This window comes from Equus asinus, chromosome 15 (assembly GCF_041296235.1).
Source record: "Equus asinus isolate D_3611 breed Donkey chromosome 15, EquAss-T2T_v2, whole genome shotgun sequence".
Lineage (NCBI taxonomy): Eukaryota > Metazoa > Chordata > Mammalia > Perissodactyla > Equidae > Equus > Equus asinus.
This window is the reverse complement of record NC_091804.1, coordinates 50,218,355-50,245,426: the sequence shown is the minus strand read 5'-3', so window position 1 is coordinate 50,245,426 and position 27,072 is coordinate 50,218,355. Positions and strand designations below refer to the sequence as shown.

At 61.9% G+C, this 27,072-nt stretch overlaps 2 protein-coding genes across 2 annotated transcripts; one reads left to right on the top strand and one right to left on the bottom strand.

The window, feature by feature from the left end:
- The first annotated feature begins 194 nt into the window (after window positions 1-194).
- On the top strand, window positions 195-21,097 carry NKAIN4 (sodium/potassium transporting ATPase interacting 4). Its single transcript, XM_044748694.2, has 7 exons — window positions 195-311; window positions 7,703-7,840; window positions 8,858-8,938; window positions 10,027-10,221; window positions 17,199-17,259; window positions 19,386-19,470; window positions 20,667-21,097. The coding sequence occupies exons 1-7, from the start codon at window positions 258-260 to the stop codon at window positions 20,674-20,676; spliced, it is 624 nt and encodes a 207-aa protein (XP_044604629.2). The 5' UTR covers window positions 195-257; the 3' UTR covers window positions 20,677-21,097.
- Window positions 21,098-21,662: 565 nt separating this feature from the next.
- Window positions 21,663-26,327, bottom strand: BIRC7 (baculoviral IAP repeat containing 7). Its single transcript, XM_070485429.1, has 8 exons — window positions 25,961-26,327; window positions 24,946-25,045; window positions 24,519-24,600; window positions 24,366-24,402; window positions 23,451-23,459; window positions 22,944-23,012; window positions 22,530-22,728; window positions 21,663-21,783 (listed from the first exon to the last, which is right to left on the bottom strand). The coding sequence occupies exons 1-7, from the start codon at window positions 26,325-26,327 to the stop codon at window positions 22,535-22,537; spliced, it is 858 nt and encodes a 285-aa protein (XP_070341530.1). The 3' UTR covers window positions 21,663-21,783; window positions 22,530-22,534.
- Between the last annotated feature and the right edge of the window lie 745 nt (window positions 26,328-27,072).

Below are 27,072 nucleotides of genomic sequence, written 5' to 3'. Positions count from 1 at the left end.
CAACCCCAGCTGGCGGGAAGCCCCCAGAGGCCGCGTGTGGGGGGCGGGGAGAGAGACGCGGCGCAGCTGCTACTCGGAGTGGGCGGAGCTGGGCCAGGGGACGCGGGGCTGCGGGGCGGGGCGGGGAGAGGGCGGTGGACCAGCCTGGGGCTGCGGGGCGGGGCCGGGGGCGGCGGGACAAGGCTCTATGCGCCCAGGGCGCAGGCGGCTCCGCGTTCAGACCGGCAGAGGCGGCGCCCGCGGGCTGCGCCGACACCATGGGCTGCTGCTCCGGCCGCTGCACGCTCATCTTCCTCTGTACTTTCCAGCTGGTGAGTGGCGACGCCTCCTCGGGCCCCGCGGTCCCCGCACAGTGAGGAATCCGGGCGCTGTCCCGCGCCCCCAGCCCTGCCCGCTGGGTTTGCGCCCGGGGATTCCCGGCAGGGGACGTCTGAGACCCGGGGCCTTCTGTGGCCGAAGTTCGCCCTCGCCCCTGGGGGCGTGCGGAGCCAGCGCCTTGTGAGCGACAGCCCCTCCGTGCGCGCGCGCGCCGGGGCCGACCGGGGGCTCCTGAGCTGCGAGGACAGATGCCGGGGAGCGGCTGCAAGGGGCCCGCGCGGAACAAAAGCCTTCGGGCGGGACGCGTGGACCCTGCTTTCGCAGCCTCGGGCTCGGGGCGTCCCTGGGGGCGGGGGGAGCCTGGCCCGCGCTCAACAAGTCCCGTGGGCACGGCGCCGTCTGGAAGGGGCGCTGCTGCGCGCGGTGTCCACCCGTGTCGCAAGGCGTGGGTGGCCCGGAGTATAGGCGCACAGAACGTGTGAGAGTGTGTGCTCCCTTTCCGAAGCCAGCACCAGGGGCCGAGTGAGCCGCGGAGTTCGTTTCTGAGACCTGACAGCCCCTTGTGGTTGTAAGTTTGGGAATGAGTGTGTGTGTTGGGGTGTGTGAGCCCGGCCCTGCCCATCCCTGTTGCCTCCCTAGCTGGAGGAGGTGGTCCCTCCTTATTCACCCGGGCCTGGAAAGATGGGGAGCCAGAGGGAGGTTGGAGAAGGGGGTGGGGCACGTGCCCAGGGCTGCACTTCGCATCTTTTGTGGGGGGATTAGCTGGGCCCCCTGGATGCAGAGCTTTATCAGAGAACTTGGGCATCCCTTGGCCAACTTTCCATTCTGCCCTTGGATAGAGCTCCAGGGACCCCAGGTCTTCCCCCATCCCAGGACCTGCTGTTCTGGGGGAGGGGGGTAAACAAATGTCTCCAGTGGGCTGGGGGTGGGGGGGAGATGATGATGGGCCCCTGGGTCTCTGGTCTTAAAAAGGAAATGCTGCTATGCTGATGCTACACTGGGTGTGCTTCTGGGCTCAGCTGGGCAGGGTGCTTTCTCCTCGGGAAGCCAGAGGGCCCAGAGAGGAAGAAGGGTGCCTCAAAGGAGTGTTAGGTAGAAAGTCCTCCTGCGCCCATGGCTGTGCAGGGTCCGTGTCCTGTCCTCCACCTGGGGCAGGGCTCTGGCCGAGCTGGCAGGGGACCAGGATACACGGGCTGGCGTGTCCCACCTGCGGGGGGAAGGAACTGCCAGAGCTTCCCTGTGGGGCACTCGGTGCTGCTGAAGCGTGAGGGGCATGGGTGATGGGGAGCTTGGAGGGAGGTGGGTGGTCTGCAGGGTTTGTGCTGGACAGGTAAGGCTGAGAGATAGCCCTGGGCCCCACAAAAGGCTGTGAGGCCCCAGGACTGCTCCACTGGCAATAGGGAGCTATTGCAAGCTTTGGAGCAGTGGTGTCACTATCTTCAGCGGGAGGCTCCCCCACTAGTAGGAATCCCTTAGGAGGCTCCCAGGGGTGGAGTTGGGAAGCAGAAAGGGGAGGAAGGGATGATGGGGTGAAGGACAGCGAGGAGCCCGGGCTGACCGAGAGGTTTGCAGTGTGGCGACTGGCAGCTGGCGGTGGTGTCTGGGCCTCAGGAAGCAGAGCTGCTTTTGGGGTGCCATGGCTTTGGTTTCGATGTGTTGAGTTTGGTGTGTGGGATGCACTCGCAGTTGTCAGATGGGCTGGAACTCGGGGCAGGAGAAATAAATGTTCTGGGTGAGGGGTGTGGCCTCCCGGCTCGGGGGTCAGACGGTTTAGCCTCTGTGGTGGACAGTGCACAGATGGGTGCCCCTGCAGGCCCCTAGGACTTGGCTGCAGCCAAGAGGGAAGTGTTATCTTCACTTGAGGGCAGCAGGGTTTCCCTGGACAGAGGGCTCCTCGAAAACTCTCAGCCTCAGCCACACGAGCCCGAGGGCCGAGACTGTCCCCGGGCAGCTGGCCAGGCTGCGGCTGAAGTGCAGCAGGGAGTTTGGAAAGGCTTTTGTCCTGGCTGTCCACCCGTCTCTCTCGGCCGGGTGGAGGGGCAGCAGAGCAGGAAGAGGTCTGACACCACCTGGGGCTCTGGTCACTGCGTGCGGGGTGGGGAGCCGAGGAGGAAGCATGGGGGGAGTCCTGTGGCTTTTCTTTTCTCTTTTTGACAAGCATGAGAGCTTTCTGTTACCAAGCCATGGGATGAAGGCCCGCGCATCTCTTCTGGGAGCTTTCTCCCCAAAGAATAGCGTGAACTTTGTCTACTGGGAGCCAGCGGGGCCAGCCAGCGTGTGCTGCTGCGGTTTCCCGGGCTGTGCCCCAGCACAGTGACGAGAGGGGAGCGAGAACTCAGTGAGACGTGTGGGGCAGCTGCCACCGGAGCTAAATCGCTCATCCCCTCTGGCCTCCTGACTGTGGCCACAGGACCACAGAGCACTGAGCCTTTCAGTGCCATGGCTTAGAAATGAAAAAGACGCCCCACCCCCCCCCACGCCACTGTGCCATGGTGGCCACTCTGCCCGGGCTGCAGGGTCTCTTCTGGGAGCGGAGGGTGGAAGCCCCCCTCAGCCTTAGAGATCCCTTATCAAGGACACACGTCCAGTCTGAGCCCTGAGCCTGGGCCTCACAGGGCAGTGCCTAGTGGCAGATGATGCGAGGCAGCGGGTGAAGAGGGGTCTTGGGGGCTGTCCTCACTCCGCCACCACCTCTGTGCATAGCGCTCAGGGCTTAGGCAGGGCAGGCATCCCTACCGGTTGGTGAGGGTCTTCTGGGCACCCAGGGGAGGTCTGGGGCTCAGAGCATAATTTCATTCTGTGTCATTCTGTGTTGGCTGGCTCTGCCCATGAGGACGGCGCGTGTGCATGTGTGTGTGTTTGTGCATGTGGATGTGCATTTCTCTTCTTCCTAGCCCCCCGACTGCCCACCACAGTGTAGGCCCTTCATGCTTGGGCTCCTCCCTCCCTCCCGCTCCCCTCCTCCTCTCCCACTCTCCCAGAGCTTTGCCCCCACCTGGTGCGATGGCAGTGAGAGGCCTGGGAGGTCTGACCCCCGCCCCGTGTGAGGGGCTCAAACTTTGTCTCAAGGGCACAGGGTGAGGGAACCATGTCCCCAAAGGCCTGGGAGGCTGCTGGCGCCCCATCCTGTGGGGAACAGGCTTCTTGGCCACAGCCAAAGGCAGACTAGGGAGGGGGCTTAATTTCTGCTTGTCCTCGTCCCCTGAAACTGAATCCAGCTGCAGCAAGGTCTGCATCTGGGCTGTGATCTGCAGCCGCTGCGTGCGTCCTGCCTGCAGGGGTTCTGGTGCCCCTCCCCGTGGGGTCCTTGCCTGGGATGATTCTTTAGTTCTTGTTCAGCTTCTGAGCTGTAATTCTTCTGCAGCAGCATCATCCCCTCCCCTCATGGTTCAGACGGCAGAAGGAGAAAGACCTCTGGGCCCGACGCTTCCTTTTATTCCCCATGTTTGAGGTGATGGCAAGGCAGCTCCCCAGGACCCTTCAGGGTGAAGTGTCACTAGGAGTTCCTGTGGGAGATGTCAATGGCATGTTCGCTCCGTTCTGTGTGTAGTTCTCGGTGACATCCACGGTTCTGCGCTGAGATCCTTCATTTTCAAGCTATGACGGTCCAGAGTGCTCACCGATCCTGACATTCCCTCGATGTGGGGCTGATCTGAGTCTCATCAAGGCAGAGGTGGCCCTCCGGGTGGGCACGTGCCCCTGCCCTGGCCTGCGCGGGGGTCCTGGGGAGCTTCTCTGTCCCTCTGACCCAGCCTTGAACTGAAGCCCAGATGCCGAGGACTCAGGGTGGGACCTAGGAACGCGGGTCCAGACTCCAGCACGGAGGAGTCTCTGACAGCAAGAGGAGTGAGGGAGGGTCTTTCCCAGTGGGCGTGGGGTCAGACCTTCTGGGGGAGATGTTGGGTTTTCTCTCCAAATAGAACTGTTGCTTTATGAGGAACAGATGGTGAGGGGACTGCCCACCAAGCCCCTGGCTGCGCCTTCCTGGTGTCACAGCAACTCTGTGGTCCCCCTTGTGGTGCGGGGCACAACGTGGGAGCAGGACAGCATGTGGAGAGGGGCGTGTGGAGGCCTCATCAGAGGAGCTGTCCTGGGGCTTCATCACTCCAAACGCCCATTGCAGCCCGTGTGGTGAGCTTGGGCCTTCTCGCCGTCAGGAGACTCCACTGAGACCTTGGTCCTGCTGACCCCTTGATCTCAGTCTGGTGAGAATCCGAGCAGAGAAGTCAGCTAAGCTCTGCCTGGACCCCTGACCCGCAGGGGTCATGGGATAATACACAGATGTTGTTAAAAGCCCCAAGGTTCGTGGTAGCTTCTTACGCAGCCACGGCTAGCTGGGGCACCCCCCATTCCCCCCAGGCTCAGACCCGTCTTGGTTAATCCAGTTCTTGTGGCCAGAACTCTCGCCTTGGCCGGAGCGTATCTGCTCACGCAGAGGGTTGCTCACGGTCTCTCCCTTTCTCTGTGTAAACAGCTGGCCAAGGTCTCAGGGCAGCTCTCTGTCCACCGAGCCACTGGCCAGCGGGGACTGTGAGAACAGACATGAAGGGTCTCCGGTTAGGAGCCCCTCCAGCCTCCCCAGTATGCAATCTAGGGGCTCTCCTTGCACGTAGGGGGTGTTTGTCAGGGTTGCAATTAAGGGTTATTTTTCGTGGTGGGACGTCGGATGAGCAGGGGCTCGTAACCCACAATGTGCACCTGAGCCCTGTCTCAGGCTTGCCCTGACGAGGCCGCTGCCCGACGGGGGCACCGGGGAATCCCCAAGGGGCCCTGGCACCCTGCCGTCCAGCTTCTGGAGCAGTTTCTGTTTCTTGCACTTGTGTTTGTGGAACACCTACTGTGTGCCAGGCACTGGGCCCTAGGGGTGAAGGTCGGGCAGAGGTCAAGCAGTCAGGAGTGTCCAGAGTTCCCCACAGCCAGGGGAGGGTGGTAGCTGTGCAGCTGGTCTCCAAGGACAGGACTGGCTGCCCCAAACTGACCTGGAGGTCCTGGGGGGGACCTTCTAAGAGCGAGGGGCAGCAAGCCCAGGACAAGTGGGATCTTCAGACCTGGGAAAGCTGGACAGAGGTGGACCCCAGCCTCTCCCAGATGGGCTCTGGGGACGAGGAAGGGGGCTGGAGTGCTCCCCGAGGCAGGGGCTTGCGGACATTGTCAGAGAGGGACAGACAGACAGACCAGCGGTGAGCACACAGCCACAGTGGTGGCGCCGTGAAGGCAAAGTCTGGCTGGTGAGGACACAGCTGTCTCATGGGCAGCTGGGTCTCTGTGTGTCCCACTGTGTCCATGGCACTGAACCAGACCCCTGTCCCCATTCCTGGCCTGTTAGCACCCTCCGACCTCTGCCCCCTTCTTGAAAGGCCACCAAGCAAGAACGCCCCCTCCCCCAGGGATGCCCCCCACGGTTCAGGACCTTGGCGACGAAGGACACAGGGCCTGTGGTCAGGGAGGCTGCAGCCCCACACTGTCTACCTCAGACTGGAGGGAGCAGGGGAGGATGCCCAGCCTCCTCCCCTTGGCTCTGGGGGGTTCCTGTAATGGATGGGCCATGCCCAGGGTCCCAGCTGCCTGCCGGGGGCTCAGACAGCTGACCCAGGCCGTCCCAGTAACAACCACGGTGCTGCGCATCGCTCCAGAACTTGCCCCTTTCTCTGCGGAGTGTTTCAGACGGCTGCCGGTAACAGAGTTTGTTCATTGTGGAGCAAACAGCAGGACCTGGCACTCTCGCTGGTTGTGGAGGGCACACTGGGAGACAAAGGGGGTCGCTGGCCCTGGTTCTCCTTGGTCACTGGAGAGGACAAGCCTATCGCCGCCTGGCCAAAGTCGCCGGCCTCAGGGGACTCGCCTGGAAAAACCCATGACAGACCTGGGGGTGGGACACGCTGTGACAAGAGGGAAAGTGGCTCAGAGTGCCACGCTTGTGGGCCAGCCCTGCTCCCCACTCCCCACTCCCAGCTGTCTCCTAGGGCAGACCCCAGCCCCCTGCAGGACATGCTTGGAATGTCCCCCTGCACCGACCTCCTGGAAATAGCTGCCCCCACCTTGGGGCCATGCACAGTGGCCAGGCAGTGCCCAGGATGCACCCACAGCAGCTGTTCTGGGAGCTGGTCTGTCCCTCGAGGGCTCCAGGCTGCCGGGGAGTGGAGCCTGGGTGGGGTGAGGGCCAAATGCTCTGGGCGAGGTCGGGGCATCTGTGGCCAGCAGGCCTGGTGACCACGGGTAAATCCACGGAGGCCCAGGCTGCCAGGCTCCATCTGCAATCACAGTACCAGGGCTCCCTGTAGGAGATGACAGCTGCCCTGGTCCCCTGATCCCACCCTCCCTGCTCTGCCCCTGCTCTGCCCCCTATGGTTTCAGCCCTTCCAGTGCTGGGAGGGCTGTGCAGCGACCTGGCCACCGGCTGTGAGAAGACCATTGTTTCTCCCTCTAGTGGCCAGGTGGGTGTCTGCTTGGAGGGCTCTGCTCACTCCTCACCTTTCAGAGCCTTCCCCCAGCCAGGGCTCAGCGGACGCCCCCCCAGGCCGCACACCAGCCATCCCTCTGGGTCAGGAAAGCTCTCCCAGCTCCAGGAGCCCTGGGCACACAGTGGGCCTGCAGGGAAATGGTGGAGGGCATCCGCGGGGCCGCCAGGATGCTGTCCCTTCTCTGCGGCTGTCCTTTCAGGATGTGGCGGCCCCTTCCAGCCCTCGCAGGACGCGCCTTCCTTGTCCTGAGCACAGACAGGAAGGTGGGATGCCACAGATCTGGCTGTATTTTCTCCTGGTGCGTTGTCAACACCAGCACATGTGATGGGCTGGCCCGCAGATGGCATGAATGAATGAACGAATGAACGAATGAACAACTGAGTGCTCTCTGGAGCCAGGACTGTGCCCAGAGCCAGTCCATCTCCCTTGAGGATGAAACATCAAGTTACCAGATGTCTGACTCCCTTCCATTGGTCCTGTCGGCTGCACCTGCTGGGCTGGTGCCTGCAGAGCTGGCGGGCGAGAATGCCCTGGAAGTGGGGAGCACCCTCGCCACCACCACCCCGAGAGCTGCGTGTCTCAGCTCGAGCTTCCTGCCCTGTGCCTGCTGTTGGCCTTAGAACCCCATGAGTCACAGCAGCCCCATGTTCCCATTCTCCAGATGAGGAAACTGAGGACAGGGGTGCTTACTCAAAGAGGGCCCTTCAGGACAGAAGGAACACCCCATGGGGAGGTTTTAGGGCTCGTCGGACTCACTGCACACTTTTACTGGAAGAGCCGAGACCTCAGTGGCCCTCAGTGGGGTGATGAGGCAGGAGAGGTGGGCCTGGGCCTCCCTCTGGGTTCCACTGCCCCTCACCCCCCTGCTCCTAGGTCACCGCCCTGGAGCGGCAGGTGTCCGCCCCTCACCCCCCTGCTCCTAGGTCACCGCCCTGGAGCGGCAGGTGTTCGACTTCCTGGGCTACCAGTGGGCACCCATCCTGGCCACCTTCATCCACATCGTCGTGGTCATCCTGGGGCTCTTCGGCACTATCCAGTACCGGCCTCGCTACGTTGTGGTGGTGAGTCCACTGTGCTCCAGTCCCCCTCCCACAGGTGCGCTAGCTGGGATGACCAACAAGGGGGCCTCCAGCAGCACGTTGTGCTAAAAACCACCAGAACACCCCGGAAAGGCCAGGATTTCAGCCCCACATCGTCTTCCCAGACTCCCAAGCTCCAACCTTTCCACAACCCGGGCACTTAGAATTCTCAGCTGGAAATTGTGGCTTCGGGGATGCTTTTGGGAAACTGAGGCACAGAGCCCGTGCCCAGGGGCCCAAGCCATGATTGACCCCAACATGCCCTGGCCCGTGCCCCTGCACGCAGCCGTCCTGCCTCTGGAGACGCTCAAACAAGGAGCAGAAAGCTCTGCTCTGATCAGAGTAGCACTTTCATTCAGTGCTGATCGAAACAGCTGGTCTAGACTGGCGTTTGCGGCAAGTTTTCCTGCAGGGGGCCGGGAAGTGGATGTTTCAGGCCTTTGGGCTAGTCTCTGCAGGAGGGGCTCAGCTCTGCCATGGCCCAGATGAGCCTGAGCACTGGTGACACCGAGTGTGGCTGTGTGCCAGCGGGACCCACAGAGCAGGCACTGCTGCAGGCCTCTGCTCCCCGCGGGCAGCGCACGGGGCGTTCTTCTGGGGTGGTTTTTAGGGGCACTTGGGAGTTCAGGCCACTCATGTTCTTGCTCATCATTTGCCCACCTTGGATGAGCCACAGGCATCTCTGGCCAGGACAGTGAGCAAGTAAAGTGTGCCCTGAGGCTGGCTGTGCCCGTGGGCCCATCTCCCGGGCATTTCTGCCATGGGAGCGGGAGCCTGGTCACCCTCTTGGCACGGCGCGGGAAGCTCCCTGGCTGAGACCTGTCCCAGTGGGCTGAGGGAAGTCACCCTCCGAATGGAGTGTCCCGGGCGCAGCCTTGGGGCAGAGCCCCCACAGAGGCCTCGCTCAAGTCTCCTGAGGGCACCGGGCAGAAGCGGGTTGGGCCCCTCCCCGCAAAGAGCTGGGCTCACCTTCCCTGCCCCGCTGTCTCCTCTCCCTAGTATGCTGTGTGGGCGGCCGTCTGGGTCACCTGGAACGTTTTCATCATCTGCTTCTACCTGGAAGTGGGGGGCCTCTCGAAGGTGAGTAAAGTTGAGGGTTTCATGCAACGGAGGAGGTTGTGGTCGGGCCACCTTGGGAACTGGACACGTTTGCTTGTTCACTCCACGGAGGTAGGGGCTGGGTCTGCTCGTGGCTCGGTCCTCGACATCCAGAGCAGTGCCGGCCCACAGTAGTGACTCTGTAAATGTTTGGGGAAAAGCCAGTGAACTGATGGATGGATGAGGGGCTGTGGGCATTGGCGGACAAGCGGCCTCTAGCCGGGGGCATGAGATACACCAGGGAAGGCTTCTTGGAGGAGGGTGCTTCAGAGCCTGGTCAGAGCCTGGAAGGAGAGGCAGGGCGGGCAGCCAGGGAGCAGAGAGACCAGCCCTAGCAGAGGTGTGCAGGTGGGAATGCCAGCAAGGGGGCTCTGCGCCAGCCAGGCAGAGCAGACGCTGCCTTCCTGCCCTGTCCTCTGGGCCACTCTGCTCTTCCAAATGCCAATGAAGTCCGCTGGCCCCTCCGGCAGGGAGGGGTTGGGACCACATCCAAGCCGCGTTCCTCTGGGAGTGTCCTTGGTGAAGAAATTCTGTCTGAGCTGCGCGGTTTGGGGCACTTTGGGCATAGTGTTTTGTTTCATCCTTGCACGAAGCTCAGAGGTAGGTCTTAAGAGCCAGGAGTTGGGGTGGGGTTTGGCCCAAGTGCCTGGCACGTGTGGGTGGTGGGGCAGACTGGACCCTGCTTTGTGGGGCCACATCTGGGGCAGCAGCGGGGGAGACAGACATCCAGTTCAAACACGACTAAAATGGCAGCGTTGGTGAGACGTGACGGGGGGCCCAGGGTACCTTGAGAGCACGCCCTAGGGGTCTGACCTGGGCAAGGAGGCCTTCCTAGAGGAGGGGTGTGAGATAAGGGCCCAGCACAAGCAGAGCGAGGCCTTCGCTGTAGGGGAGCAGCTGGGAGGGCCTTGGTGCCCCTGCCCCCCACGGCTGGAGCCCAGGAGGCCGGGGGCAGGGGAGGCGGGAGGGCAGGTCACCCCTCGCCCTTCCCAGGGAGCCCACGCTGGGCTGCGCTGGGTGGGGGCTGGCAGCGTCTCTGGTTCTAACCTGGTCCCACCCCTCACCCCCAGGACAGTGAGCTCCTGACCTTCAACCTCTCCCGCCACCACTCCTGGTGGCGTGAGCATGGCCTGGGCTGTGTGCGTGAGGAGCCGGCGGCCAGCCTGGGGCTCCTAGACAGCCAGGCCCCGGTGCCGGGTCATGGCTGCGCCCTGGAGCACGGCTACGTGGAGGCCCTGCACAGCGCCCTGCAGATCCTGGTGGCGGTGAGTGTGGGGGAGGGGCGATGGGGGTGTCAGGGGTGCTTAACCTGCTGGGGGACCAGGTCTCAGGCCTTTTGTGCACGCGGCGGGACCCGCTGTCCTCTGCCGGGGCAGGATGCCCATCCTCACCCCCATCCCTGACCGAGAGGTAAGGAATCACACTGCCACCCTCACCTGTGTGGCCTGGGCCACCTGAGCCTCAGTGTCCCACTCTGTGAGATGGGCCAAGGACCAGCTCCAACCCCAGGGTCCATGTGAGGATGAAACGAGGGGACAGAGCTGGAAGGTTCTTGTGATGCTGTGGGCCTGGCTGGGGACAGTGGGGCCCTCTATGAGGGGGGATCCAGATGAAGGCTCCTGCCGTCCCCTCCTATCCCTGGGGAAGTGGGGCCAGGGGAGGAACCTCGAGAGCTTCCCCCTGACCTCCTGGGAGGCAGAGGGACCTGCAGAGGGAGGCGGAGTCGAGTCTGGCCTGCATGCAGCCTTTCTGCTCCTGTGTGTCGAGAGCAGGGTGCAGACGCCCAGTCAAACTTGAGTTTGAGATATGCGACAAGTGTGAGTGTGTTCCATGCCACGTCGGGACATACTTAGACTAAGATGATCTGCCAGCTATCTGAAGCTCGGATTTAACTGGACATTCTGTATTTTATCTGCAGCCTCAGAGAAGAGGAGCGATTTAACATAAGGGGCTGGGAGTGGGCACAAGCGTCTGCAGGGCTCCGGGGCTGAGTGAATGCCTGACACCTCACCCCTGCTGGGCCATGGAGGGTGACTTTCCTGGGGACTAGGGTGGCAGCCTGGGTGACTTTAGCAATAAACTGGTCACCTCTCCAAGCCTCAGTTTCCCTTCTGCGACCTAGACAGAGTTAGCTTCAAACCTGGGCCCTGTGTGGGGGACACTGTGTCCACACATGGCATGATTGATCTCACTTGTCCTCTCGTTACCTCCCTCGTGCCCCCAACGTGTCAATGAGGAAACCAAAGCACAGTGAAGGGGACGTGCTCAAGGCCATGGAGCTGGTTGGTAGCTGTAGCAGCTGTCTACTGCTGTGTAACAAAGTTTCCCAAAATGTCGTGGCTTGAAACAATACAGCTTTGTCTCAGTTTCCGAGGTCAGGAATCTGGGAGTGGCTTAAATGGTGGGTCCTGGCTCAAGGTGGTTCATGAGGCTGCAGTCAGGACGTCGGCTGAGGCTCCGGTCGTCTGAAGGCCGCACTAGGACTCGGTGGCCCTCGGCGGGAGGCCTTAGTTTCTTACCACGTGAACCCCCCTCAGGGCTGTGTGGGCATCCTCTCAACATGGTGGCTGGTCCCCCAGGGCGGCCATCCAAGAGGGAGGGAGAGTCGACTGCAGTGCCCTTTGACCTGGCCTGGGACGTCACACTCCATCATTGCTGCAGTCTCAGTGTCCATGCAGGCCAGCCCTGCTCAGTGTAGGGATCACTGCACAGGGCATGAATGTGGGGGCAGGGCCAGGGAGGTGGCTGGGGGGCTTCTGCAGGAGCAGAGGCTCCTCTCACTGTTCTGTCAACACAGACAGGCCGAGATTCCCATCTTTTGCCAAGGCCCAGGGTCCCTGGATTTGAGTTCTAGGGAGACCCAGAGCTCTTGGCTGCCGCTCTTTCTTTCCATCATCTCCCCCAGGGAGGGGAGGAATTGTGGCCCCACTTTAAGAAGGGGAATGTGGAGGTTTGACCTAAGACCACACAGCCAGCTGCAAGGAGCTAGAATCTGGATGAGGCTGCGGCGGGAGTGTGGGCACAAGCCTCGTTCAGAGACAGGAGGTGGGGGGCACCTGTACCACGCCCTCTCTGGGGCTTGGCTGGTCTGGGACACACCACTGCCTGGTCAGCAGAGCCCAGGGTGGCCTTGACCATGAGTGCGTGGCCTCCTCGTTCCAGAAAGACACCTGGGCCCCTTGTGATGGGGTGTGTTTGAAGCATGCCTCCCTCCCCAGATCCCCTCAAAGCTGGCACCAGGGGAAACCCTCATCTCACAAATCTCCAGACACCTCCTTGCTCTCAAAGCCTCCAGCAGCGTCCCACAGAGCCTGCTCCGGGGCCCAGACTGAATGTGTGTCCGTTCCCCAGGCATCGACCTGAGCAGGCCACCCCAGGTCCAGCAGCAGGGCTGAGTTTTGTCACCAGACTTTCATGGCCCATGGCAGTCTGGAGTGTGTCGTGATGTCACTCGCCAGGGGTGGAGCCTACTACAGGGAGGATGTCCGACCCTGGGCTGCCTTTCAGCTGGGGGTCTCACAGGGAGTTCGTCCTTCCAGGGGTGTGCCTTATCAGGGGACCCAAGTGTCAGGAGACGTGTCTGGATTCGAGCAGTGGGTCAGAGGTCGGGGATTGTGGATTGACCACGAAGAAACTCTGTGAACTCAGAGGTGGTCCTGACAGCCTGGAGGTCCATGAGGAAAGATGGAGTCATCAAGCATTTCCAAAGGGCAGCCACAGGGCCTTGCCCTGGCCACACCGAGGGGCTTTGTCCTATGTGGGGAGAGGTGCCCTTTGGGCTGGAGATCCCCACGCCGGGCTCCTCTCTGAGCAGGGTGACTACTGCCCCATGTGTGGCAGGGCTGCATGAGCAAGGAGCGTCTTGGTGTGCCCTGAGCCAGCCCAGGCAGAATTCTGGCTTTACAACCGAATAAGTCTCCCAGGGCCACTGTAACAAAGAACCCCATGGGGTGGCTTGCAACAACAGAAGTTTATTCTCTCAGTTCTGGAGGCCAGAAGTCCAAAATCAATGTGTCCCAGGGCTGGTTCCTTCTGGGGCTCTGAGCAAGGATTTATCCCAGGCCCCCCATGCTCCTGATGCTGCTGGCAGCTGTTGGCGTCGTCTACATGTAGATGTCTCACCCAGATCTCTGCCTCTGTGTCCTGATGGCTGTCTCCTTTGTGTGTATTTCTATGTCAAATTTCTGTCTCCTTTTCCTTGAATTACACCAGTCATTGGACTTAGGATCCACCCTAGTCCAGTATAGCCTTGTCTTAATTCCATCACATCTACAAAGACCTTGTTTCCAGTGAGGTCACATTCATCCGTTCTGGGGTTCAAGACATGGACATATATCTGAGGACACAATTCAACCCACAGCAGCAGCTGAACAACCTTCAAGATTCTACGTGTGGGTTCCAGCCCCTGGAGGACTGAAGTGGCAAAACACTGTCCCCACGGGGGTGATCCAGGCCCTTTCTGAAGCTGCCTGTCATGCTTGCATGGTGAACGGTGATGGGCCAAGTCAGGCCAGTGGGAGGCCCCACTGTGGGCTTTGGTGGCCCTGGAGGACAAGCGGCATACGTCTCCTGACACGATTGTCCAGGGGGGCCATCTCCTTGTGTCCTGCCCACCTACACCACTCTCCCTGAGCCCGTGCGGTCGCAGAAAGCCCACAGAACCTAAGGCCTCTCGGCAAGGAGCAGCCTTGCAGGGGACTTTGGAGCCTGTGCCCAGGGGAGGCTGGCATCACACAACCAGGTGCAGCCTGGCCATGGGTTCTCCAGCCCTGGACAGCAATGAGGACGTGGGTCCCAGTGATGCCACTTTCCCACTGTGCTCCCTCAGTGAGCCACTCAACCTCTCTGTGCCTCAGCTTCCTCTTCTGTAAAGTGGGAAGGTAACAGTACCTTCCTCAAAGTGTGGGTGGGAGGACTCGATGGGAAAAGCAGGTAGGGGCAGAAAGTGCTCAGTTTGGCAGTGGTTTCACAGGCACCACGAGGATGTGTGCTGTGCTTGGTCTTGTCTGGTGTGGCCACTGGAGGGAACTGGCCAGGTCCAGAGGCTCCTGCCTCTCCTGGTGCTCTCAGTGGTCAACACCAACATGTCCAGGTGGATATTGGGCTTAGAGGACGGAGATTCTGCAGTCAGCAGCTGACGGCGGAAACTGAATTCCAAATCTAGGGACATCCCTGGTGAGAAACTGTGACAGTTCAGGTGGCCTGGCAAACTTCCAGGGTGCCCTCCTCTCCTGCTCTTGTTGATTTTCCTACAGCAACCCAGACTTGGGGGCATTTGGGGTGCTGCCCTTCCCTCTGGTGCTGGTACCCTCTCTTTCCCTCCACAGCTCCCTCACTGAGGCAAAGTGAGGGCCCGGGTTACCTGAAACCACGTGAGAACCCAGGTGTATTCCTTGAAAGGAGAAAGGACCCACTTGCCCAGGATACTCCAAGCTTCTGAAGTCTCTTACGGAATTTGTGGAGAGATGACAGAAAGCAAACTGGAGACGGGCAAATGGAGATTCTCGGGGGGCATCTGTGATGTGCTGCTGGTGGGGCCACTGCTGGAGGGGGAGAGTTCTGCACGTCGATGGGATAGACAGGAGGGGCCTCTCCTTTGCTTTTCTCCTTCACGACAGGGGTTCTCTAAGGGATTTCTCTAAGGAAATGTAGGTTTCTAAAGACCAGTCAGCCCTGCGTCCTTTGCCTTGCTGGGAGCCACCCCTTTGCTGTTTGCTTGGAGTGTCTAGGAGAAGCAGACCCTTGGCCATCCCTGTGCAGTCGGGTGGCCAGGAGACGGCCAGCCAGAGGAGGCAGTATGGCTGGTGCTGGGGGAGCAGCGACTGCAGGCCCTGGGGGCGTCTGGAGAGCTTCGTGGAGGATCTGGGTGGGAGCCCGGAGGATGGCCAGGAGGGGCGGTGGGAAGGCAGAGGTGTGGGCGTGGGGTGTCCTCCCCCAGGACCCCGCCTGAGGAAGAGGAGGGCTGTGGAGGCGTTTCAGCACCACGGCCAGCTCCCGGGCTCGACTCCTGTGTGTGTGTGTGTGTGTGTGTGTGTGTGTTTTGGGGGGGAGCCAGAGAGTGGGGGCAGGAGAAGCCTTTGGGAAGGCTTTTTAAGTTTGTTTCAATAGCGAGGAGGCAGGGCTGCCCAAGTGGGCACGGAGGAGTCCCTGGCCTGCCGCCCTGAAGGACCGGGGCTTCCCGAGCAAGGGGCACAGAGCCTGAGCTTTTCCTGCTCTCCTCTGCGCCAGTGCCGTCCCCATGTGGTCTCTCTACTCCTTTGATGTGCATCATGGTGTCAAGTGGACTCTTGAGCCCGTTCCAGGTTAAGTAACCCCCCTGAGGCCTCACCACTGCTGATGGCGGCCTAGTCAGGCCTGGGAATGATGCTGGAAGCTCTTTCCTTCCCTTGGCCCCTTGCTCCAGAAACCGTGCCACCGGCTGCCTCCCCTTACCGGTGTTTCTCACCCCTTCCTGGGTTGCCTCACAGAGAGACCCCCCCACTCCCTGCCCTCTCCCAGAAGACCTGCTGTAGTTCCTCCATAGCAGGAGCCCCTATGAAATCTTTGTTTATTCCCTGACCAGTCATGGTCCCAGCAAGACAGAGGTGGTGCACTCAGATTAGGCTAACTCCCGGGGGCTGGTGAAGGGGCTGTTCTAAGTGTGGGTGCCCTGTTGGGACCACATTGGGTACCCCACTCCCCAGGGGTGCATAGCCACAGCGGTGTTGCCAGCCTGGCCTGAAGGGAGGAGTTAGGATACCCGGGCAGAGTTCTGTGGAGCTGCGGCCCCCCCTTTCCCCCATCCCTGCTCCGTGGTGGGAGGCAGCCCTGCAGAGAAGGGGCTGGGGGATGCTGCCCTGCTTCTCCTCCTCCCTCCCATCTCCTGCTGGGCTCCCCTTGGCTAACCCAAGTTGGAGGGCATGGGAGCCTGTGGACACTGTCCACACTGTGCAAGGTCAAGAATGTGGAGGGAGGGTCTGGAGCCCCTCCGACCCACCACCAGTGGAACCTCACTCTGTGCTACGTCCTGGTGGCCCCGACCGTGCTTGGTATGGGAGGTGCTCCAGGAACAAGTGGTGATGCCCCAGAGGGTGCAGGTCTGGGCTCAGAGGCCGGAGGGCATGACCTTGCAGTTCTGGGCTGCCTCTCAGGCTTCCAGCTTCTGTGGAAGAGGCTGAATTTGCTTCCTCTGCAGAGCCTCCTAGATGAGCTGGGGTGGGGCAGCCCCTCCAGGGGCCCTGCGAGCACTCAGGGCTGTGGGCTTCCATGGGAACCCCAGGAGCTGCCCCTGTGGCATCGAGATGCATTTTGCTGTCATGTTAAAATGAGCAGCTTGGCTCCAGGGCCGCTGTGCGTGTCGTCTCTCAGCCCAGCTGCGTCAGGGCAGGTCCCATTCATTCTCTTTAAGGAGGATGCAGTTTTGATGGCAGTAAACGCTACGCTTGAGAGTAACTCAGCCCACCATTAGTATCGCCCGGGTCTTGTAAGTGTAGAGGGGCAGGGCAGTGGGCAGCGCCAGCCCCACCCCATCTCAGCTGGAGCCCTTTCTCTCACAGTGGCCCTGGTGCCCCAGCATGGGCATGTGTGTGGGCTTTAATGTGGGCCTGCCCTCTTTACCCTGAAGTCTGAGCATCCTCATGAGCCTGGCTGAGGAGCCTCTGCCCAGCTGAGCCCCCAGGTCCCGCAGGGCAGCAGCCCCATCCACTCTGCCCAGAATTACCCCCTGAGCTGCGACCTTAGTCCATCTCTCCTGCACTTTCTTCCGAACCATGCAGCTTGGCTGGCTCGAACCTCTCCAGCTGTGGCTGCGTGTAGATGGCTCCCTCCCCAAGGAGGAGAAACCTCGTGGTTGGCTGCTTAAGACCAGAGGCCCGGGGGATGACTGGCCACAACTGAGGGGGTAGGGGGTCAGCCTGGGGCTCCATCCAGGCTGTGGTCGCCTGTCTCCGAGGGCTTCTCTCTGCATTCCGTTCCCCTGTTAAAGCAGGGGCTTGGTCATCTTCCTGACTGACTTGTCCCTTGGCCAGTCCTCACCCCCTCGACGCCTTCACTTACGTCGCCCCCTCGCCCACAAGTGACGCAATCTGGAACTTCAGAGCTAAAGAGGCCGGGCAGATCAGCTCTCCTTGTTCTTTTACAGAAGAGGAAACTGAGGCCCAGGAGAGGCTGTGGCCTCGTGGTTAGGGGCCTCTGTCCCACGTCCCACAGTGATGCTCCTGGAGATTGCCTGGCGTCCTCACCCTGGCCTCTCCGTGTCTTTCAGCTCGTGGGCTTTGTCTGTGCCTGCTATGTGATCAGCATTTTCACCGAGGAGGAAGATAGCTGTAAGTGTGCGGCCGCCAGCCTCCCACAGGAGCCTGGTAGTGACCTGGCCAGGCCCCACCAGGCAGTGGGGGAGGGAGAGGGAAGCAGAGGGCTGGCCACAGAGGGGGAGGCTTCATTTGCTCCTGCCTGTTGTGGCTTCAGCCTGAGACCTCACCTCTTAGATGGGCCCCCATGCCCATTGGGGTCCAGCCCCCTAAGAAGAGATGAGGAGGGGTCCTGGGCTGTGGGTACCAAGGGTCAGCTTACCCCCTGGCCCCCCAGGTCCAAGGTCTTCTGTGCTGGGGGGCCAGCCCCCCCCCATCACCCCCACAGCTGCTGCAGGTGGAAGGCTGAGTCCTCAGGCCTGCAGAGGAACAGACCGCTCCCCTCCTTGCACTGAGAGCTGGGCCTGCTGGCCCTGGGCATCCCACCAGCCCTCAGGACTGGCTTGGGCCCATCTGAGCAGCTTCTCACTTTTCCTCCACGTGGAAGCCCCTTTTGACTTTCCTCTGATCAGCAGCATCAACACTTAGGTGCCCTCGCTGGCCCCGACGTGCCCCAGTTCCGACATGGTCTCATGGGAAGACCCCAAAGAGAAGAGCAGAGCCAGGGTGGGCAGGGGCTGGGCACACCCGGGGGTGCACAGCTTCTGTGGACAGAACCTTCTCTGGAGTTGGAATCAGAATTGAGAGCCTCTGTTCCCAGGAGTCAAGTGGCCATGGGCTGGGTGGTCCATGTGTCCTTCAGAGACCAGGCTCACTCAAGGACCAGCCACCATCCCCCTCAGCCCTTGTGCTGCGCGACCGCCAAATCATCACTCAGACCACAGCTGGCTGGGAGGACACAAAACAGAGCTCGTGTGTCGATTACACGGAGGCGTTTTGGGAGGGGAGCCAGCCCTGGAGTCAGAGACGCACCGGCTTTGCCCGGCAAGCCTGTGCCGCTCACTACTGGTGCAGACACAGCTTCAAGGGCAGGCGATTGACGTTTGTGAACATGATGGGGGCAATGACCAGGAGAGCCTGGCAGGCCTGGCGCAGCCCCTCAACAGGCTCCAAGGATTGGCTGTCACGTCCCTGCTCGGTTCCCCCAGACCACATCCCCCTGCTGAGAGTGTCCACTGAAACCTTTCACCTGGAAGCCACTCACACTATTTATCATCCAAAGAGAGCTGTCTCCAGGTCTGGGCGGTGTCTGCCCTCCCCTGGGGCTCCCAGCTCACCTTTGTCCTCCCATCACTGCATCCCTGTGCCCACTGTCCACCCTCCCACGACTCGCCCCTGTCCCCCCATCACTGTGCCCACTGTCCACCCTCCCACGACTCGCCCCTGTCCCCCCATCACTGTACCCACTGTCCACCCTCCCACGACTCGCCCCTGTCTCCCCATCACTGTGCCCACTGTCCACCCTCCCACGACTCGCCCCTGTCCCCCCATCACTGTGCCCACTGTCCACCCTCCCACGACTCGCCCCTGTCCCCCCATCACTGTGCCCACTGTCCACCCTCCCACGACTCGCCCCTGTCCCCCCATCACTGTGCCCACTGTCCACCCTCCCACGACTCGCCCCTGTCCCCCCATCACTGTGCCCACTGTCCACCCTCCCACGACTCGCCCCTGTCCCCCCATCACTGTGCCCACTGTCCACCCTCCCACGACTCGCCCCTGTCCCCCCATCACTGTGCCCACTGTCCACCCTCCCACGACTCGCCCCTGTTCCCCCATCACTGTACCCACTGTCCATCCTCCCCGCGGCTCGCCCCTGTCCCCCCATCACTGTGCCCACTGTCCACCCTCCCCTGGCTCACCCCTGTCCCCCCATCACTGTGCCCACTGTCCCCCCATGACTGTGCCCAGTATCCACCCTCCCCGCGGCTCGCCCCTGTCCCCCCATCACTGCATCACTGTCCACCCTCCCCCTGGCTCGCCCCTGTCCCCCCATCACTGTGCCCAGTATCCATCCTCCCAGGGGCCCCTCAGCTTGCCCCGTCCTCCCATCACTGCATCCCTGTGCCCTGTGTCCATCCTTCCCCAGGCTCATCCGGTCCCCCCATCAGTGCAGGAGGGTCTGTGGTGGGCGTGTTCTCCATTCTGTCATCTTTTCCATTGTCTGGGTTTTGTTTTATTTGGATCTCAATTTCTTTCAGTTGATTTCATTGGTGGATTTGATCCATTTCCTCTCTACCATGTCCATGAAAAGCCTTCCAGCCTCTTGTTCAAGCAGGCTTACTTGTAAGTATGGCCAGCAGGGCCTGCCCCCGGCTGGGCCTGGCCAGTTGGGTTAGCACAGCCATGAAGTTCCTCTCTGTGGGGAAGCCTCACCAGGCATCCATCTGTCTGTCTGTCTGTCCATCCTCCATCCATCCATCCATCCCCCACTTTTCAGAGATCTGCTCCTTGCCGGCTCTGGGCAGGGTATGGGGGCACAGAGCCCCTGGAGTTTGGCCCCCACTCCCTGGAACTCTGAGCCAGCAGGTCTGGGGAGTTGCATCTAAGCAGGTTTTGTGCCAGGGGGCTGATGGGGCACCAAAAGGCCACCTCCCAGGAGGGGACGTGGAAATTCTCCAGGGGTCTCACTGTAGTGGGCAAGTTGGGGTGTCAGTTTGCTGTCTTTGGAGGAGCAGACTTCTTCCCTCCTGGAGAGCAGCATCCACAGCCCCGCACACCCTGGGCCTGGGCTGCTCCGGAGCAGCTTTTGCCACCAGTCCTGCCCACACGTAATCCTGAAATTTGGGCTCAGAAGAGGCGGCTGTGGTCCTTCTCTCGGCAGAGCTGTGCCTCCTCTGTCCTGCCCAGGCCCTCAGAGACCAGCCTGCCTTTCAGGGCCACACCTGCAGCCATCCCCTGGGGACCCTGGCCCTCTTGGGGACCCCAGACCATCTACCCTGGAAGTGAAGGCCCATCACGGCCAAGGGCCATCAGAGGTAGAGGGCATCCAGCTCCTGTGACAGGGGAGCAGCCTCACGCAAGCCCACGTGCTGGGCAGGGTACATGACAGTTGACGTCCAGGGCCCACTTTGAAAGGCCTGCCAGGCTGGGCAGGCCTCTGGGGCTTTCCCTCCAGCTATGGAGGCTGAGGGCCAGAATGACCCAGGGTGAGCGCTGAGCTCCACGCCCTGGCCCCTGCCTGCACCCGGCAGAGCGGCCAGAGCCAGCTCTGCAGGAGCAAGGCCTGGCCTGCCTGGCAAGGAGCCTGAGGCCTGGGCCGGGCCTTCCAGAAGCCGAGCCCCTCACCCCCGACCCCTTTGCCAAAGGCCAGGAAGCTCTCCTCTTCTTGGATTTTGTCCCAATTGCATTTCAAGCTCCCCAGGGGAAGAGGGCACAGCAGCCCCCACTGACCGCTGACTGCCCGAGCCTTCCTCCCCTGGCTGGGAGCTGCTCCTCAGGGGTTCTCTGACCTCCATCCACCCCTCGCCTCACCCCCACAGGCCTGCGTAAGTGAAGAAGCACCGATCCCACTCCTGCGACCTCTAGCCTCCATGACCCACTGCAGGCAGCCAGGAGACTCACAGCCTCCCCGCCCCCAGGGCCCTGCAAGTGGTCAGAGCACCTGCCCCAGTGCCAAGTGAGTAGACACCAGGCAGGGACAGCTGCAACTTCAGGAGAGTTTGCATTTCCCTTTTTCTGAAAAAATAGAAGACACAAAAGAAAACTGCATCCCCGGTTTCCATCAGCACCAGGATCAGGCTCCACCTGCAGCAGTCCTGGGACTGTTATCCAGGAGCCCCTTCCTGCGCACACTGCTGCTGTGGGGAGGGGCTCGCCATGGGGACTGAGAGACAGAGAACGCATGACCCTACCACGAAGGTCAGTGTGAGCCCACGGTCCCCCCCGTGAGTGGTGGGGTCCCCAATTAAACACTGTGTACACTGGCCGGTGGCGAGTCTGTCCCAGGCAAAGCCCCCCGCCCTGCGCCAGGTACGGCGACTGAAGGAGCCTGGGGTGGGGGCCTGGGCTTCACCAGGGGTGGGGGCCCTTCCACCTGTAGGCAAGGTGCTTCCTTGTCACAGGCCGGTGACACCATCATGGAAGGGGATCTTAGGCCCTACAGCATCCCCAAGGTACCCACAAGTCGATGATAAAAAGGAACGCTGCCCTGCGGGCCACCAGGGGCTTAGTGGATGATCACGAGTTGAGTCTTGGAAGGACTTGAAGAGTCCTTAAAACTCTAAAAAGAGAAGAACAAGGGACAGGGGTGCCCTCAAACTGAGGGAGGCTTTGGAAGAATGGCCTGCAATGGGCCTGGTGGGCAGGTGCTGCCCTGCTGGTGAGGAGGTGGGGGGGCAGCCGGGACCATTTGGAGCAGGGCGGTGGGAGGGGCTGGTGGTTCCAGGGAAGAGGCTGCTGTGGGCCATCTGGGGAAAACCCACCACTTTATTGCATCTCTTCAAAAGCAGCTAAAGTAGGTAAAACCACCCCCACCCCCCAGGCCCGGCCTCCGCAGTCCTTCCTCCACCCTGGGCTGTGGTCCGGGAGTTGGGGCTCAGCGGTCCTCCGCGGGCCCGTGGTGTGGTCTGAGGGACAGGGTGCCAGGGCTCACAACACCTGGAGGGGAGACGAGGGATGAGTCAGCAGCTCACAGGGGGCTTGTCCTCCTGGCTGGGCGGGGGTACCCTCAGCCCCCAGGGAGTTCCTTTCCCTGCCTCTTCCACCCCTAGAAGATTCCTGAGGAGATCTCCGGGCATTTGAGAGCCCTGAGGAGGCCATGGCTCCCTCCCCACCTTCCATGACAATCAAAGGTTCCTGCACCCTCCCCACCCATGTTTCCTCCGGGCCTTGGCTGCCAGGTTAAGATTCCCCTCGGGCAGGCCCAGGCCCTTCCTGTGACAGGGGCGTCGTGTCCCCACATGTCTCCAAAGCCGTTCTATCCTTGGCCTGGCTGTGGCCCTGTACAGCCAGCTGGACAGGAGGCATTGTCCCCTCTGACCACGAGGGAAATCCAAGTGGAGATGTGCCCAGCAGGTGTGGTTTAATACACCCAGGCACATGGTCGTGGCCACCCAGTGTGCAGTGCTGAGGACTCAGAGCAAGGGGCGAAGCGTCAAGGGAAGGTGGTGGGTGGTTAGCAGTGTTGGCCAGAACCAGGGAGGGGCAGACGCAAGGGGCGCTGCCTCCTGCTGTTTGTGCTCCCTGCAATGCCTGCGTCCCCAGTATCAGGATCAAGGAGAACAGGGTGTGCTTGGCGCCACTGTCCAGGCCCATTCTGACATCTCCGAGGCCCACGTGGGGAAATGCCTGAGTCAGGCCAGGCTGAGACCTGCATGTAGGTAGCTCTGTGGCCAAATGCTCACCTGGCCTAGGACAGGAAGGTGCGCACGCAGCTGTCGATGGGGGCCCTGCAGATGGGGCAGATCTGCAGGTTGGGCGCACACTCAGCACAGACCAGGTGGCCGCAGGGCACGAAGACGACGGACACGGCTCGGTCCAGGCACACCTTGCAGGTCCGCTCCTCCTGCAGGCGCTGCAGCTGCTCCTCCACATTCTGGGCTCCTGGGGGCTCAAGAACCCACCAGTACCCTCTGGGCCTGGGCTTTACCAGGTTCCTCCGAGGGGGTGGGCCTGTGACGCCATCCCCACACCTTGACCTCCACCCTCTGTGCTGGGCTGATGGGGGAGGGGGGCTGGAGCCAGCCCAGAAGAGCCACCCCTCCCACCTCAGGGTACAGGAGAGCTGTGCCCGCCCCCTGGTGGGTCCCCACCCTCACCTGGCTCCCTAGCACCTGACTGGGCCTCTCTTCTGGGCATGGGTGGGTCAGGACCCCGGTGGACAGGAGCTGTGGGCAGTTAGGAATAGACTCTTGGCCTAGGCCCCAGGGGAAAGTGAGGCTGGGCCCAGAGACTGGGCTGGCCAAGGGCAGGATCCAGTTCTGGCAGGAGAGGTGGAAGATCCAGCCCATGCTCCCAGCCCCTTTCCTCCTGCTCCCTCCACAGCATACTAGGACCCCCAGAGCCCACCTCCTTGCCAGGACACTGCCCATCCAGCCCCTCCTGCAGTGGCCATGGACGCTGCCTGCCAGGCACTCTGGGGGCAGTGAGGGAGGGCCGTGCTCAGAGGGGATTAGCAAGGAGAAGTGGGAGGGGGGTGTCCAGGGAGGTGGAGGTGCCTCTGCCCCCACCTGGCCCCGTCCTCTTCCTGGGGCAGGTTGGCCACCAGCTGCGATTTGGACACACTGGCCGGCACCACCAGGTGCCGTTTGGAGCATGGCCCGCACTGCTGGGCACTAGCCCCATGCAGACCACTCCTGGCCGTCCCTAGTGTCTGCAAGGCAGGGTGAGGGGCGCAGGACCAAGGGCAGGGAGCAGCTGGGGCCTCAGGGCCACAGGAGAGAGGCAGACGGCCCGCCACCCTGGCCATCACCAGGGCCCCCTTAACACGAGGACATCTGCTGTCTGAGCTTCAGTGCCCTGAGCTGGCCGTCACGGCCGCTCCATCAGTGTCTGAGTGGGGCTGTGTTCCACTGAGGTGCAGTGGAGGCTCAGACCCTCTCAGCAGAGAGGCCGTGTCCCCAGAGCCTTGTTCAGAGCTGCCACCACAGGAGGAAATGTGGTAAACCTGTCACAAAGCCACTATGGATGCTCCAGGTACCAGGCGCTGCTCCCACAGTGTCCCATGGACCCTGTTTAATCACAAATGGGGCAGGCACCATCCCATTTCACAGCTCAGGGCACTGAAGCTCCAAGAGCAAAAGTCACTTGCTCCAGGGTTGGATAGAAGAGCCGAATCTGGACCCTGGAGCCCTGGTAGCCCCTCGGACCCTGCCCCAGAGGCCTGGCACGGGCATAGAGCAGAGCTCGGCCCCTCTGTGGCCTCGTGACTGCAACCAGGTTGGCTCTGGGGCCAGCAAAGCCCACCTCTCCTCTCCACGCTCTCATTGCCCTACCCGGGATTGGCCATACTCATGGTGGCTGCTCAGTGGTAGCAGGGGACTGCTTCGGCCTCACCCGGAGCCCTGGACACACCGCAGTGCCTGCACGCAGCCCTCCATGAAGCAAGCCCAGGCAGCACCCTCATGCCTGGCTGGGCAGCCTTCACTCTTCCTGCTGTCCAGAAGGGGGCACACCCACTGGCCACAGTGCAGGCTGCAGGTGCCCAGGAAGTAGGGCACAGGCCACATGTCATGGCTCACCTGAGGGGGCAGCATCTTCTGGTTCTTCCAATTGATCCTGGAAGGAGCCAGAGAACACCGGTGTCTTGAGTAGACAGAGCGGCAGGGGTGGGGTGGGGAGGGGAGGGACCCTTGGCCCCCAGCCCCATAGCCCTAAGGAGGGGCGGGACTCACCCAGGAGCTGAGCTGGTGGCAACAAGACTCCTGCACCCTGCAGACGAAGTCCCTCCCTTTTGTCTGGAGCAGGAATTCACATCTGAAGAAACCAAGTTCAGAAGCCTGAGGGCAGTGGGCTTGGGCTGCCCAGGCCCCTCACTGTCAAGTTCAAGCCCTGGGGAGCCGCTCAGGCCAGGGAGTGCCTTCTGCTCCGCCACAGGGCCCTGCAGAGGGCGGGGTCCGGGGAGCCTGAGTGGTGAGCATTTGCTGGGAAGGCTGTTTTGGAAGCCACACCTGTTGAGCATCAAGGAAGCAACGGCAAAAGTGCTGTCCCAGAGAGGCCTCATCCCCGAGACTTGCCGCCCGGGGCTGGGGTCGGGAAAGCTGGCCTGTGCCCAGCCCCGGCCTCTGCGCACAACCCCAAGACTGCCGGCAGGACCCTTACCTGGGGAACCACTTGGCGTGCTCAGTCCAGGGGTCATCCCCTCGCTCCCAGCTCTGCAGACCCCCATGGCAGAAGAAGCACCTCACCTTGTCCTGCCAGCCTGGGGAGAGCAAAGATGCGGGCCTTGCCCACGCATGGCCCCTCGGCACAGCCAGGAGCCCCCCGCCCACTGGGCCAGATGTGTCCCCAAGGCTGGGGGCAGGGGCTCCCAGATGGCCATTCTTCTGTGGCGGGGGCCACCTGGGGTGGCTCGTGAGCCGAGGAGGGGCTCCCACTGGCCTCAGCCACACCCTTTGGCCTGTGTTCCCCTCGGGTTTCACATGCATCCTGGTTTTCTCAAAGGAAAAATAGGATTATGATGCCTGGGGCACCTGCCAGGCCTGAGGAGGACGTTTGTGAAAGGAGTAGAGGGCATTTGTGTCATTCACAGAAAGGCAGGTGGGCGGTGGTGGGGCATGGGGGGACCAAGTACCCCCATCACCTCCACCTGAGATGTCACCTCCCCAGAACAGATTCCCAGTGATCGAGAGAAGGGGGACTGTCTGTTGCCAGGCTCATGTCTCCCTTTGAGGATGGGGGCCCCTTGTCTCCACGCCACCCCCTTGCGGCCCTCACCTTCACCTCACCCCCCCATGAATATTTTTGTCATTTGGTGCAGAGACTGCAGATCGGGGGCTGCTACAGGCACATCCCACCCCAGACCTCTGAGAGCCTGTCCCTGGACCCCCAGGGGCCCCGCAGACACTCTACACTCCTCTAGTTCCTCCTCTTGGCTCCAACTGCCCCAGCCACTCACCTGCCCCCAGGGTACATCTGTCCTGTGTTGTTCTAGCCCCTCCCCGGGCTCACTTGTCACCATCTGAAGCACATGCTTAGGAGAGACTCCTGGGCTGTGGGACCCCCAACCCCTCTTCATTAGGCCTGGACCCTCCTGCTGTGGGGGATGGGGTCTACGGAGAAGGGAAAGCCCCAGTCCAGAAGGGTCCCTAACGGTACCCAGGTCCCCAGGGCTCACCGGTGTGGAAGAAGCCAGCGGCAGCTAGCAGCTCGGGTCGTACTACGGCGGTCAGCGGCCAGTGACAGAAGGAGGCCAGCCGTAGCTCCTCAGAGCCCATCCTGGGGAAGGCAGGCCTTGTGGATGGGGCGGCCACGGCCCCGGCTCCCTCCTCCTCTTCCTCTGCCAGGGGGTGCAGCTGGCCCAAGATCTGCCCGTCCACGTGGTCCCGGCCTCCCCAGGACAGGGCGCTGCCAGTGTCCTGGCCCAGGATGCAGCCACACAGACAGTGGGGTCTATGGTGCCCCTGCATGGGGCTGCCACCAGCTGCCTGGTGGCTCAGCTCCAGGCCGCGGCACCAGCACTTAGCCTTGTCCTCAGGCCCCATGGAGCAACCACCAGCCCTGACCAGTTCTGTGTCAGTGACGGGCCCCCGGATGGCCAGTCCTGGAATGTGCCCAGCCAGCTCGCCTTGGGGCTTCTGGCCCCTGGGCCCTGCCTGGGGACAGTGGTGGCCTTCACCTCCAACAATTGGGAGATGAGGGCAGGCATGGTCCTGCCCCCCAGATGCCCCAGGTTGGGGAGTGGCCGGGAGGGCTGCTGGGGCCCGCCACTTTCTGGAAGGGGCCAGCGTGGCAGCTGATGTCACATGTTCTCTGCAGTGGGGATGTGTCACGGGGCTCCCTGGCAGGGGCCATGGTGGTGGGGGCTGCAGGTCTCCCTCCGCTCCACAGGGGCAGGACAAAGGGGGAGGGGCAGGAGCACAGAGACCCCGCCCCAGGCGGCAAGGGCTACGGCTTGCTGGGGCTGGCTCCAGGACCTCAGCGGTGGGGGGGGAGGGGTGGTGGCAATGGTGGTGTGTGGACAGGAGCAGTCTACATGCTGTCAGCTCTCAGTTTCTTGGCCTGGCGCCAGGCACAGCCTCTGGAAGCAGAAAGTCCCAGGTGATCTGAACTATGCAGTTAGTGCCACCGGGAGGGGAGGGCCACCCCCTCTTATAGGGATGACCTGGGGTGGCCCAGGATGCAGGGGTGCCTAGTGAAGGGCTAGGCCCAGGCCCTGGAGCCCTTGATCTAGATGGTCTCCTGCTTGGAACCCTGAAGCCCAAAGGGGCTTAAGACATCCCTGTGCCC